Source organism: Neopsephotus bourkii, unplaced genomic scaffold (assembly GCF_033783945.1).
Source record: "Neopsephotus bourkii isolate Nb327-2 ecotype Australia unplaced genomic scaffold, CSIRO-AGI_Nbou_v1 NB_1615, whole genome shotgun sequence".
NCBI classification, from domain to species: domain Eukaryota; kingdom Metazoa; phylum Chordata; class Aves; order Psittaciformes; family Psittacidae; genus Neopsephotus; species Neopsephotus bourkii.
In genome coordinates, this window is record NW_026902090.1 from 107,278 (window position 1) to 122,476 (window position 15,199).

General features: G+C 35.8%; 1 protein-coding gene across 1 annotated transcript in view; it reads right to left on the reverse strand.

Annotated features, from left to right (window-relative positions):
* LOC133222752 (adhesion G protein-coupled receptor A2-like) overlaps nucleotides 1-15,199 on the reverse strand; it is a 158,897-nt gene that overhangs the window by 57,045 nt on the left and 86,653 nt on the right. Inside the window, exon 3 of the mRNA XM_061372780.1 lies at nucleotides 954-1,025. Within this exon, the coding sequence (XP_061228764.1) occupies nucleotides 954-1,025 (72 nt within the window). The remainder of the gene's footprint in view (nucleotides 1-953; nucleotides 1,026-15,199) is intronic.

Below are 15,199 nucleotides of genomic sequence, written 5' to 3' on the forward strand. Positions count from 1 at the left end.
TCCCATTCCACAAAAATAATCAGTGTTTTCTCATGTGTTTTCTCATCACACATAAGGCAGCACACACGATGTCTAGGCAGATTTTTTGAACGTGCTGATGTCCTGGTTAGTCAGGACATAGACATGTGAATGCCATCACCTGGAAAATTATAAATTAAAAAGAGTTCATCTCACTCTTCCTTTAGGCTAGGTACAAATAAGGAGGGTCGGTAGTCCTTGTTAATTAAAAGCAAAAAGGCCCTCTGCTAGGATCTTAGTAACTTCTACAAATGTAGTTTAAAAATCAACCAGTGCTTTCAAATGTGCTAAAAGGACATTTTCAAAGACAGGAATGAAGGAATGATGAAGAGGAAATACATTACATAAGCCTTGCTTCCACCGAAAACTATGTTAAAAATAAAAAATATCAAGCATAGTCAATGTGAGAGGCATGAATACGGTAGACAAATTCTAAAGCATGGCAGTTTCTTTCTAAGAGTTCATTTTACAGACCTGGTCTGTGGTAAAAGTAAAGTAGAACTTATGCAATGAAAAAACACAGCACAGCACAAAACACTGTTTACACGTACTTAAATCACTCAGTTTTATTTGTGATTAACTTCCCTAGTAAAATGCTGCCTCTTAAGTCATCCATTAGGCATGTTTTTTAACTTTGTAGATGTACTTGTGAGGATATTTAATGGAGAGCAAATAGATAATTTTGAATGGGAAAGGGTAAAAAAGGGGGGAAATTTAAAAAAAAACACAACACCACAAACAAACAAGAAAGGAAAAAAATAAAAAAGCAAAAGAAGAAAAAGCCATAGTAAATTTTAAAAAGCACAGTGTGATTTCCATTTTACAGCCAGTGCCCTTACGTGATTATTGCTTGGTGGCCTATTTGAGTTGTCCAAGGATAGAAATGTCGATACAAACGCAATTTTCAGAATAATTCAAATGGAATTAATACTCACAGGCGCTTCAGTTCTGAAAGTCCATGGAAGGCCCCTGGCTCAATTGTGCTGATCAAATTATTCTTCAGATCTCTAGAGAGACATAATAGGAGGAGCAATTAATTATCGCTTTACCTACCCTTATACACAAGGTGTGTGAAATGCAATGCAATTCCTAACCTTTGTCTTAGGTAAAACCAAAAATGAATTTCTTTTAAATAATAACATAAAAAACATTGCAGCATTTGCAGCTTATAAAAATATATTTTCCCAAGTAAGATGGTTAAGAACAGATGTTAAAAAAAAACAACAAACCAAAAGAACTGCTTGCTTTAATTCTTCTCCTATTTATACTTCTCAAAACAAGCTTACCAGCCATTTTGCCCTAGGAAAGATATTTTAATCAATGAGTGACTAAAACAGCAGAGCAAGAGCTTTTTAGTTGGCTTATTCATTGTGCTGGGCACTTTACACTTGATAAATTTCTCATTTCCACCTAATACAGGCAAAGCAGGTGGCACATGAGACATGAACAGACAGGTCTGGTTTCTGTCCTGAAACATAAGTGATTTCTCATATTTGGCAGTTAGGTGCTTCATTTTGCACTTGCTGACAATTCAGAAGATCGGTTCTTGCACAGATAAAGAATATTTCACTGGCATTAGTAATCTCATCTGCTCCTGGCACAGTGCCTGGGGCTATGACATTGCTTTCAGCTGAGTCCCCACAGAGATTTAGTGCTGAATTGTCTCAAGACTCTAGTGATGTGAACCCTGAGGAAATGCCTTCAGTGAAATTAGATAAGCAGGCTTAGGAGATAAATGCTGTAAATTCTTGTAGAGTCAGTGTTCATCTTCTGACAATTTGCAATTCATGGGCAATGACTGGTGCATGGTAATATCAGTGTTGTTTCTCAGACTGGCCACTTCCAGGATATTACAGCACATTCACTACTTGACTCTGCCCAAGTATGGATGTATCAACAGTCACATGAGTCATCTTATTTATGACTTTTTATTTTATTGCAAATAAAATGCACAGTAGGAGAAATCTTTGTTCCACAAGCTGTGATTGCCCTCAATAGTGCAAACTTTCATCCCAAATGGTCAGTTCATATTTTAATTTCAAAATCAAAATCATTAATAAATAATTCTGTATTTTGTAGTCGTTTTTGCAGATTTTCTAAACAGAATTACAAAAATTTGTGCATTGTACCCATTTAATTTTAGTGAGGATGATGATGAATGCTACGTTCCTAACAAAGATAGGGGCTCTTAATGGTCAAGTTCAGCTTTCAGCTTGGACCATACAACACTGAGTCATTAAGAAGGTGACAAGAAATTCTGATTACATATGCACAAGATGCTTTGTCTTACATACAAGAAATGCAGAGCTACCAAAAGCACAGCAGACCAAAACTGTAATTTTGATGGGGAAAAACCCATAACCCACCAACAAACTGGAATACCAGTTTAATTTAGAAAATATAGATATTCAGTTGCTTCAGATGTAAAATCCTAACTGTAAACAAGAATCAAGATAATAACTTAGATTTTGTTAACATTTACTCAGCTTAAAGTTTATGCTACATAAATCAGTGAGGCATGATACACAGGAATGACACATGGCAATGTCACCTGTCCAGTAAATTCAGATTACCATTTCTTCTTTCTTCCAGCTTGGTCTACAAAAATACTGTACAATGACTATGTATTTTACTTGATCTTGTGATGTTATTGTAAAAAAAGCAAAGAAACAGAAGAAAGATGGGAAAACTGAAATTAGACTATAGTCTATGTTTTGAGTCTTTTGAAAATGTAAGTAGAGAAAGCATATAGGCTTACTTCTTAAGAATGCCTGTGATTAAGTAACTTAACTGAAGTTACAAGCATTCATAAAGCTATGAAACACATTAGAGTTTTTAGCCATGAATGTCTGAACTCAGAGTTCTAGTTTCTTACTGTTTTCATCTTGGCTTGTTTTAGGTATTTCAAAGTTCCTTTTTTTCCAGTTGCTTTTTTCACTAACAAACCATTATCTGTTCATTATGCAAAGAATGGGCTCATCTCAGCCCAACACAAATACAATGAATATTACAAGAACATACTATACATACTACAGGAACATAAAGATGCACCAACTAGTCCAGCTGTCCAGTATCAATGCAACTTTTAAACATTGATGTATGAATATACCCATATATAGATACTTTAAGCATGCACATTACATGTCATAGGTCATTTGTATTTGCTGGAGCCACAATGGCAGTCTCTCACTCATTGCTAAGCTAGTAATAAGCATAGAACCCAGAAGTGCTTCCTTCAGTACTGCTCTGGTACAGTACAAAGATAAGTATGTCTGTACTGCCTGGGAAAGGGAGTGATTCAGAGCCCATGAATTTCCCCATAGTCAAAATAAACCAGCAATATAAGTCAGAGGCAAGGGTAGAAAAGGTGGCAGAGAGGCGAGGGGGGCAGGCAGAAGGGAAAGTGTCAAAGTGTTCATTCAGGAGACAGGTGACAGCAAAAGGAGCAGAGGTTGGGCGAGGACCTTTATGGTGATTTGGGCATTCATAAGAAAGTTGCACAGTCTATGACTAATTTCAGGCATAGAAAGTTCTTTCCTTTTTCTTGGAAATCACAAATAAGGCAGAAATACAACATTAAGGTTGGTGCTTGCACTGATTCTTAGCTGGCAAAGCATAGAAGAACCCCACAGACAACAGAGAGGAAACAGTGGCTACAGCCATCCTCCTGTGGCTATTCTGTCCTTCTCCCTATTCTCTAATCCAGGCAAAGCAGTTTTCTTCCTTAATTTGTCCTCTTCCCTTCTACTGTATGTGGATGAAAGGGAGAATAGCCGATTTAATCACAAAGGAAATACAGGGATGATGTTTCTTACGAAAACACTCTCTACGAATTGGAAGAAGCTTTGGGGCTTGGTTGTTTGAGGTTTTTTTTCTTGCTTTTTGTTTTCTACATTTTGTGGTCAAAAATTTTCATCTTAGTTCCCTGGTACCAGCAGCAGCTACCAGATTCATCTTCTGCCTTTCTCTGCTCAAGAAGTTATGACATCTCTTTAACTCCAAATTTGACACACCTTCTCAGACACAAAACTGTTCATACAAAATTTTGCAGTCTTCTCTGAAGTCCCATCATTTTGCAAAGACATGTCAATATATTTGTAAAAGCTATTCTACATGAGTGTGTTTCCTGTTGATGGTTTAGGATTTTTGCTGTGTGGGTGAGCAAAGCCTTATTTTTATTAATCTTCAAGTATTCCATACTCTGGTTCAGTTCACACCAAACATTAGGGCTTAGCTTTCTCTAGGCAGCACTACTGCTTGTACAGTATGTTAAATATGTAACTACTAAGGCTGAAGAAAGTTCTTTAACTTGCAGAAGAGTCTGTGTGGAAAAGTCTGAAAGGACACTGTTCTTGTGTGAACTCTGTACACTAAAAACTTAAAAGACGAACAAACAAACCAAAACCCAAATCCAATACTATAAATCCTTTGGATCTATGCTGATTTACACTGTGACACATTTGAAAACCACTTAAGCAGCACAGTTTGGAGGAAATATCCACATTTTAGGCAGGGGAAACTGACAGGTTTAATTATCAATCTTTGTATCAATTACGCACATTCTGTGTTAACTCACAACTCAACTAAATGCTCTACAAGTTCTAAGTAAGAGATGTGATCACCTCTTATAGCAAACAGCGGTTACAGCTTACAACAAATAGAGTCAGTATGAGTAGTGAACTGTATGCAAGTTTTAATGCCAGTCAAAATAACCAAGTAGACAAAAGGTCTCCCATTTACTGCAATCCTCTATCTTCTAGTTTATGGAAACTCTGCACTGTTTCCCCGTAACTTGTAACCACATAGGAAAAAACAGTATAATCCTAAACTATCATCTACGGGAAGAAAAAAAGCCAGCTTAATGTTAGTAGAAGGCAGACCATTTCAAGGAAAAGTGTCCATCACTTGCACTGTCCCAAACAAGACATCTGGTCTCCTTATTTTGGAAATTACACTTAAATTAGGTAGGTCATTTTAGTAAGGATATTCTCAGAAAATTGTAGATGATTATACTACCCACAATCCTGGCACTTTCTTAGTAATTAGTATTATTCCATAATGTTTCCATATACTTCTGGCCTAACAAAATAGATGTTTTCTTCCTTGTTCTCCTTGATAACTAAAATGTGATTAAAATAAACAAAATTATCACAACTGTTAATCGCTTCCAATTCTTACTTCTACATTAGGAAAATCTATTATCTTGCCTCCCACTTGTATTTTTTACAAAATTAATTTCATTAAAATACTAAATTAGTTTCTCCCATTTTCTAATTTAGCAGAGGCTTTGTTATAGTGAAGCCTTATGGCAATGAGTATCAACTTTCACTGAGCTAAATAAAGAAACCAGAGTAAATTTGGTTGTATGTTTACATTTTTTCCCCAAGAGCTACTGCTGAGGTTTGGCAAAAGGTCATGATCCAAGGCATGCCAAACAGCAGCCCAGCCTGGGCCACACACATACACATATGAATACATAGCATGCAAGTGATTTTAACATCAGCCAAAAGCAAGAGAAAAGGGAAAGAACCCCAGTATCATAATACTGAATGACCACAGCATGACCCAGTTAATGTCCAAAATGAAAGCATTTTCTAACTAACAGTTATGGTTTTGCATCATTTCTGATGTACCATTCTAACTTTAAAGTACCCATTCTGAATCTGAATGACGTGTCATTAGTGGTGTGGGTGTATATATCTAGTGGCGTGACCTGAAAATAAATCAAAACCAAGTGCCTTGTAACAAGTACAGATAGATGGAAGCTGCATGAAGTTAGCTGTAGTCGTAACAACTGCAGCACTTCCATCAAGGCTGCACAGCTGTATAAAAATAAAATGCTACAGTATTTATTGAAATGTTTCCCCTAATTTTATTAGGGTTGCTAGATACACTTGCAGCATGGTATTCCAATCTTAACAAAACCTGAATAAATAAACTAAAAATATAGGATGAACCATGTTATCATTAAAAACCAATCTCAGGCGGTTTCATTAAGTTAACAGAATGCAGCTTCCTTTTCAAATACAAGTCTGAACTTACATAAATTAAATATGATAAGCATTAACTACTGCCTTCCTACATGCATGTAGATAATTTGTATGTATATGCAAACTAAAGTCCCACAGGTAAATGCATGAGGTTTCTTTTACTAAGTATCACAAGTTGCTGGGAGTTTATCATCTTACACATTAACCTTTGAACTGACTTTTACTTACTAAAGACATTTAAAAGGAGTTACCTCAACAAAAGCAGCCAACTTTAGGAGGGGAAATTGTTTGAAATACTCACTTCCTGATGTCTTAGCTGAGAGGTAAATGAAACAAGAGGCTACTAATGGGACTTCACAAGAACATTTAATAGCTACTCCAAGCCTCTCAGCTATTAGGCCACTTCCATGGCCAAATCCCTGATTATCTAAATGTGTTCTTGAGATTCTTGATGCTTCAAGTTCACAGTATGCACTTACGCAGTACATAGTGGGAAAAATTGCTAAAACATAGTCCATTAACAAAAGAATCTTAAACTACATTGTGACATTTTGGGTATTTTATATCAACGTCTGTGCCTTCAGACCCTGCAGATTCTTCCCCCAACTTACAATATATGTACTGTAGATATTTTGAATACATATCCATAACAAGAATGTTCAACTAATTCCAGTTCTTCATTCAAATTCCTGACATCGATACATCTTTCATAAAAAATTATAGGTTGTACCAAGAGGACATCTGTGTTTAGAAAGCTGTCATTATGGTGCTGCAAACTTTCCAAAAAAGCCCTGAGAAGAGCAATCAGTTGTTGGGCAGACGCCAAATGCCAGTGAAATACGACTGACTTTCCACATTTTGCATATTACTATGAAACAACAACAGAAGAAAGAAAGAAAAAAAAAAAAAGGTCACATCTACCACTTCTTTCTCATGCAAAATATTCCAGCTAAACTAAATGACACCTTTGACCAAGAAATGAATGCAGACCTGGAACCCAAGAGGATTCACTCCTAAAACATCATTGTGATATAGAGATAGGAAAGAGGCATGAGGCATTATGAAAGCCAACATTTAGCACCTGTCCTGCAGTCACAAGGGAAACTGTCAGAGTTAGCAGTCCTGGATACAGAAATAAAGAATTAAGATTGTATTGGTAAAATATGTTTGAAGACATTTCAGATGCACTCATCTGTACCATACCTAACCAGAAACCAGTGACTCATTATTATGTTTTGGTGGCTTGGATATTATAAAAAATTATTTTCACCACCATTGTTGGAGAATGCATTGTTGGTCACACACTGTAGACAAACAGGCAGGTTAAGCGATATCCATTACCTGGTATCATAATCAGTAAATGAAGCACTCCCATGAAACTCCAGAGGTCTTTTCTGGTTTTGGTTTTTATGATGAGAGTGCATATTTTATCCACTTTCCAGAATCAGAAAAGTTATGGTTGCACTGATGTCAAGTTTCAAGACATAAGGCTAAACTTTTTTTTTTATATATATAGATTATTCCCACAAGATAATAAACATGCACTTAAACATAAAAAATAATTGTCCAGTAATTGTCTGCCTTTGCCCACACAGAGGCTACAGGTCTTTTTTTTTTTTTGTTTAGCATGTTGGACCATGTAGATTATGCATTTTTCCTTCAATTCTCTTTTTTAATCCAAGCCATTGCCGGACGGACTACCTAAAATAATAGACCATGAGGACTAGACAAAATAATAACTGCTGCCCATTCAAGACACTAATGAATGATAGGAAGTTTTAAACCAGTCACTTGACGGCAATGATGACATATAAAACAGAAAGGCCATCACATTTGTTTTTTTTTTTTTAATTTAAGGACAGTAACTCAACTCAACTCAACTCAAACATGATGTGGTAATTAGGCAGTTGTTCATTATTAAAAAAAATGCCTAAAAATGCTAAACAAAGTGCCAATAATGGCAGCTGAACCAAAACAGATACAGGCTTTACAGCAGTTTGCTTGCTCGCAGTGTCCCACAGAATGTTACAACACATTTCACTTTAATGGTAATAATCGCAGATGAAGAACATAAGGCTTCAAGTATTTTAACTGAAGGATCAGTAAATCAAGTTAGAAAAAGTGAGTAGAGAGCTTGGTAAAGCATGACAGACTTAAGTTGCAAATTTTTTGTTGATACATTTTTCTACATGTATATATATGAAAATAGCATTTAAAAATATTAATTTATCCAGTAGAAACTCTAGCGGGATTCTAAATACAGCATCAACAAATCAAAATGTGGGATAAAGATTCAAATACTTTTGGTAACTACCTTTATTTTAGCATTTTGGTATTGACAGCTCAAAATAAAATGCATTTTCTAATAGAGAAAAATCATCTGTGCTTTCCAGATTCTTTTTACTTGGCCTTTTCTCAAGAAAAAAACTCAGCAAAACATTCAAATTACAAATACATACAACTCTTCCTATATATGTTTTCTTTTCCTGGAAAATGCCACAAAACCAGAGATATATGGTAGGGTTATGTTAGGTCTAAAAGTTATTGGCTGTGTAAGTGCAAACAGCACATGCTTGGCAGTTGTAACCTGGGGAGTCAAGATGAAGTGGTTATGCTGCCCAGCAGAAGGAGTCATGTGGATCAGTTCCATGGGGCTAAAACAAGATGAGGTGCCAGAAGCAATAAAGGCTGAGAGAAGCACATAAAGTGGATTTCAAGTCTCCACAGCTTTTCAGGCAGCTCTGTAGTGCCAGCAGAAAATATCCATGAGTGCCGGCAATCATGCCCTGGTGTATGATAGATTTGGCATAACACTGATTACGATAGTAGGGCTTGTGTCTACCCACAACTATGCAGCAACGTGACAAGCAGAGAGACCGTTGGTGGCTGAAAAGAGCCAGAGGCTTCCTCAATTTCTACACCCACTGGGACTTCTCTGTGTGTTCATGCCTAGAAGGCAGTTCAGCATGGGTTAGGTTTCTTGACACATGCTCTACTCCTTTTGAAAAAGGCTAACCACTAGGGGAATAAGGGAGCAGAGTTCTGAGCAGAATTCCAACCTGTGAAAAACCTGCAAAGTAAAAAAGCATGGAAAAAAAAGTGTTCTGAACAGATAAAACAAAATTTAAAATTGACACCTTTACAGTGAATAAAACCCCTTTCTGGTGAGAAGGGTTTAAAATCCAGTATAGGAATTGTTATTCCGTGTCCTAAGACTACATTATCTGCTCATTCAAATTTCCAGAAATGTGTATTCAATATTTTCAGATCACATTTCAAACTCTGGAGTCACAGTTTACCAGCATAATTACAATTATGAAAATTAAATATTGGAAATTTATCCAGTATTTTTAGAAATTCATCTGAATTAATTTTCTCCTGTAAAGGGGGGTTATTTGAAATTTACACTAAACTATCAGAGGTATTGAGGTAATAAAAACATGTTTTATTACCTATGAGAACCATAAAATATACAAACCATTGTATCATGGAGCTTTGGACGTTTGGGATTTTGTTTTTCTTTCTTTAAAGGAAATGTTTGATTTTTTTTCAGTTACTAAACCAATAATGAAATGGAAGAACACAAACAATTCTTTATTGAAAAACAATTTGAACTTCAGAGAAATATTTTCTTCTATGGCTTAAAACATCCAAAGAAAAGAAGAAAGAATTCCACCCTGAGCTGTAAAGGAAAGATAAGTACCTGCAGATGGCCCAGGATTAGAGTAGCTTTGAGCCAAAAATAAGATATTTTACTACTCAGCATAAAATATGAATCAATATCAAATTCAATAAAATATGAATCATCTTTCCTATGTTTATTTTATTGTAGTGTTTTCATAAGACAGCAGTAGAACACTTCTAAAAATAAGGTGATTCGATTATAAATGTCAAGTAAGGATTCCACCTTCTGCCTTCTTATTTCTATGCAACCTCATTTTGAAAAGTAAGAATCTTAATTAACTATATAATTTAATATATATAATAATATAATATAATATAATATATATAATAAAATAACAATATAGCCACAGATGATATATTAAATCCTGAGGGACCTGCAGTTGTTACCTACCTCCTAATGAGAGATGGACAGCACAGCACTGCAATAACCTCCACCCACCTCCAAAAATGAGTATACTCAAAGCCTTTCTTCTTATTTACCTGGGAATATGGCAATACCTAAATACATTCCAGCAACACCTACAGCAGGGAGTGTTTTCCAGAAAAGGAGGGGGGGAAAATTAAAAACATAGACCATATAAACATTTAATTCAGACAGTGTTAGTGGGAAGGTTAATTACATAGAAATCCTGTCAATCTAAACTAGTGCATTAGGGTTAACAAGGGAGAATTATCTATAAGAACTTTACTCAGAGGAATTAAATCTTGGTGAAAGACTGGTCTGGAATCATTCCTCAGAAACCTCTGTTTTATATAAACTGGGGCTTTGCTAATAACTTAGACAAATATAAATATTTTCAAAAACAACCATGTGTGCCAATAACGAGGCGTGCATAATTGTCTTATCCTGCAGAAATCAGAGTGTCCTCTTCAACAGCTCTCAAGATTTTCCATACTTTTGCTGTACAGTTTTTACATTTGCACTTTCCTGCAAGTACTCGCCAGAAATTTAAAAATACTTTTTGCTAAAATTTCATATGAAATACAGGTGAATGATAGAACAAACCAGAAGGCTGAAAGTAAGGAGACCACAGAATTTCTATTAATATACAATTTCTACACATTCGTTATGGTCACTGCCATACGCTTTATATACTATACAATGCATAAGTTATGAGATTTTCAAGTAAAAATTAATTTAAACAAACTAGGAAGTCATAGTTGTTCTACCTCAGAAGTGCCAGGCTGATACTAATTTCAAGCCAAAGCCTCTCCTATTACAAATAATGAGAAGTTGGCACATATTTTACAGCTCGCCCCTGTTGGTCCCACTTGAAATGTTATTTTCCAATTATTTCCATGCTTTGTTGTTTTTCTCCTAGTGTTTCAGACAAAAGTACAGATTTTTAAAATAAAATTTCTTTTGTTTATATAAATGTCTTGGTTATTCAGCTCTAGAATATAAAAGATCATTAAACCCCCCCCCCCCAAAAACCCATGACCCAAAACATAAAAAAAACCAATAAAAATTGACAGAGCGTAATAATACACAATAGTAGCCAGGGCCACAGGAACACCCACAGATCTTCAAGCCCTGAAGGTATACCAAAAAATTGAGGAAACAGGAAAAGAAACATAAAAAAAAGGATGCAGGTAAAGAAGGAGTATGTTATTGTTGGAGACAGTCATTGCTGAACGCTGGTAGTATATTTTTTCAGTTAGATATCACTTCTTTTTCTATCCTTCTCACCCTATAGAGTAATAAAAACCTCTTTTCTCACCTTGTTTTTTCACATTCCTTCCTGGCATCTTACATCTACCTTCTACACACTGCCTCTCCCTCAGCCCCTCAGAAATGGTGCTTTGTTTCGACAGTCCTCCTACATAAGACCAGGGACACAGCTATTCTTTCCAACAACCAATTCAGTACACACAGCTATTTTTTCCAACAACCAATTCAGTTCACCTGTTAGAACATCATTCAGGCATGAAGGGAATAGAAAACTCTGCAGGTACTTTGGGGAGCCTTTGCTTCCAAAGCTTGCATTTGGAAACCCCAGAGAAACTCTTAGGAGTTTCTTTGTTCCCAGCCTAGCCAGCTGTGCCATGCTGGTTTCCTAATGGGTTATTTCATTTTCAGTTAGTTGTGGAAGTAAATTAAGGACTATACTTCTCAGTGAAGTGCACAAGCTATATTGAAAATAAACACATACAGATGGGTGATTAATCAGCAATGGGTATTTCATTTAAAAGCTCATAATCATGACCATACATGACAAATCCTAATACAACTATTTCCCTACTAAAAAACCATTAATACTTTCCAGTGCTACTACGGCTACAAGCATTAAGGAAGAAACTTTGGTGGTAGTTTTATGGTGGCTATTTTAACATGTTTGTAACTGCGCTTGAAACATCTTCTGAAAGGATGACAGCATTTGACACAAATCATGTGTTACCTTACTGACATCATTATATAAAACATCAGATAAGTATATCATCGCTGTGGGTTGACCTTTGCTAGCTGCACATCAGACTAACTGAACTGTTTGTGGTCCTAATGGGAAATGGGAGTGTGGATGCTCGTAAGTTCAATTAAGTGATTTCCTGAAATACAGCTAAACTTCATGTTTCATAAATTAAAAAAATGAAAAAATATTTTCAATTATTTAAACAGCACTATTAAATAACTTTAGAAGTTAGTTTATTTTACATTCCTGTCATTTATGACTAATATTGACGTTTTATATCGAACACCTTGTATAGTTTTTCTAATGTGCAACACTCTGATACATCTATTCATGACTATGCTATAGCAAAAATAAACGTGTCTAAACAACCAGCCTGTTCAACTATACAGGTTGCAAGAAAATGCTGACTTAACAAGAAGCATTCAGGCAAAACTCCTAAGAAATGCTGCTATGTGTTTTTACACACCTGCATTTTAAGAAGTCTATAAAAACAATTTGTTATAATAACAACTCTTACATCTAAAAATGTTTCTGAATTAGTAGACCGTAAGACTTTGAGAAACTGGTATTGTAGTTAGTTGTACAGGTGTTTTGCACAGACTGACAACACAGAAAAAATGCTTTCATTCTAACCTGACAGCAAAAGGGATCTGTGGATTACAACCCTTCATTCTTGCCGTTTGCTAATACAAATTTCTTTCATTCTGTTTCTAAACAATTCACTCACTTTTAACCACTAGTGATTTTCTTTCTCTTTGATTACATTGCTATCCAGTGAATTTCAAACAGAAACCCCTGGCTTTTGTCATGCTCTGCACATTCTGCATTCATGCAGGAACAACTGTAATCATTTTGAAGATGTTCTTTCTTTAAAATATTTCCCTGGGATTACATTTAATAAAAAAGTATGCCTTATATTCATTCCTCTCACTTCGAAACATTTTTTATCTTTTACACCCGAAAAGCAACATACAATATGCTTTGCCCTTTTAAAAAGTGTGAATCCAGCACCTAGTCATAAAACACACTGCATCACTAGACTGTGGCCTAACTGCTTTTTATACAAAAATAAAAATAGCTTCTTAATATTTTTATTCAGTAAAATGAATGACTGAGTTGCAGATTATGACCATCCCTTGGAAATTTAATTCTTACTAAACAAATTCAATAATCTTAATATTTTCTATAGTCCTGTTATGAATTGTTTAGATGCTAGGATAATTACTGAAATATGAAAGACTATATAAAGGCAAAAATGTCTTGATGATATGAGAGACATAAAGAGCACAAAGATAATGATCACTGCACCAGTAAAATAAGATGTCATGCAGAACTCTTCCAAGTATTTCAGTTATATTCTAGATCCAATTTTAATAATTGTTTAAGCACTGGTCAAATGAAATTGGACCTTGTATTCCAAATGCCTCCTGCACCACTTCATGAAGGAAACTTTCACAGTTGAGAATTTAATAGTCCTTCATATACTGTTTTACACTACTGTACATCAATAGGAGTACACTTTTCTTATTCTTTCAAAGTCTCAAATAATATGACCAACAGGACAACATCCATCTTTGGAAAATTTAGAATGCACTGTAAAATTTATTATCTTAAGTTGATTTAATTGCAAAATTATATTATTTTATTTGAAAAAGTATTTACCATTTAGTATGAAGTTTGCACTGCAGTACATAAACCTGTCAGCTGGTCTTCTGCAAGAGCATCTCTCTTAATGGCTACTTCACTTGACAAGAAAAAGAAACCTGACCCTGGCTACTGCTGTCTCTCCCTCTTATTCAAAAACCCCAAAATAATTCTTCCTTCACGAGAGATTTATTACTGGGGAAGCAATGTTATTTCAAACTATCATTTCCTTGCTAAGTTGACATTTTCCTCAAGTGATTTCAAATCTTCTCAGCTGAAACCCAAATAACAACTCTGCTTCGTGCCGACTTCAATTCTAGCTAATTGTGAATTAAAGTTCACTATTAGTGAACTAGCAGAATTTGACCTTTTTATTAAAAGGTGACTGTGAATCTCCGTAACAGACGGACCTTATGTGAAACTGGTTTATCAGAGAGCAGGCCACTCTTAGATTTTTTTAATACCAAGTTTTGAATTCATGCTTTCCATGAGAACTCTGAAAATAACTCAGCTCAACAGATCAGCAACAGTTGCCATAATGCTCAATAATGCATATGCCGTTCTTTGGAGATTCTTCCTTTTGTACATCATTTTTGCATGACCATCAGGTCAAAGGAGGTGATCTTACCCCTCTACTCTGCTCTCGTGAGACCTCAATTGGAGTATGGTGTCCAGTTCTGGTGTCCTCAACATCAAAATGACATGGAACTGTTGGAACAAGTCCAGAGGAGGGCCACGAGGATGATCAGGGGACTCCCATATGAAGACTGGCTGAGAGAGTTGAGGCTGTTCAGCCTGGAGAAGAGAAGGTTGCGTGGAGACCTCATAGCAGCCTTCCAGTATCTGAAGGGAGGCTATAGGGGTGCTGGGGAGGGACTCTTCATTAGGGACTGTAGTAATAGGACAAGGGAAGTTGTGAGTGCTCGATCCCTGGCAGTGTTCAAGGTCAGGTTGGACAGAGCCTTGGGTGATACGGTTTAGTGTGAGGTGTCCCTGCCCATGGCATGGGGGTTGGAATTAGATGACCTTAAGGTCCTTTCCAACCCTAACTATTCTATGATTCTATGATTCTGTTTTAATTTAGCCAATATCAAGACATAAAATCTGCTACATTTATACAAGAAGTAATAGTAAAGAATGCTGAGACACAGTTAGTCAGATGACATAAAGTATTAACAAACAGGAATACACACATTTCTGAAATAAAAAGCAGGACTGTATAATATCTTCTTCAAATCAACTGACATGAATAGCAGAAATGATTTTCAACACTTTCAAATACCCAAAGCATATCAAACTCAGAAATGACTTAATGCCTAGCAGAACCACTCTAACATATACTTGGCCACCTGAAGTATGATGGGAAAAGTGTTGGCTCATATCCAAAAAAGCACTTTAGCTGACTAAAGTGAAACTTAAGTGGAACATAGGTACTAAGTCCCAGATTGCAAT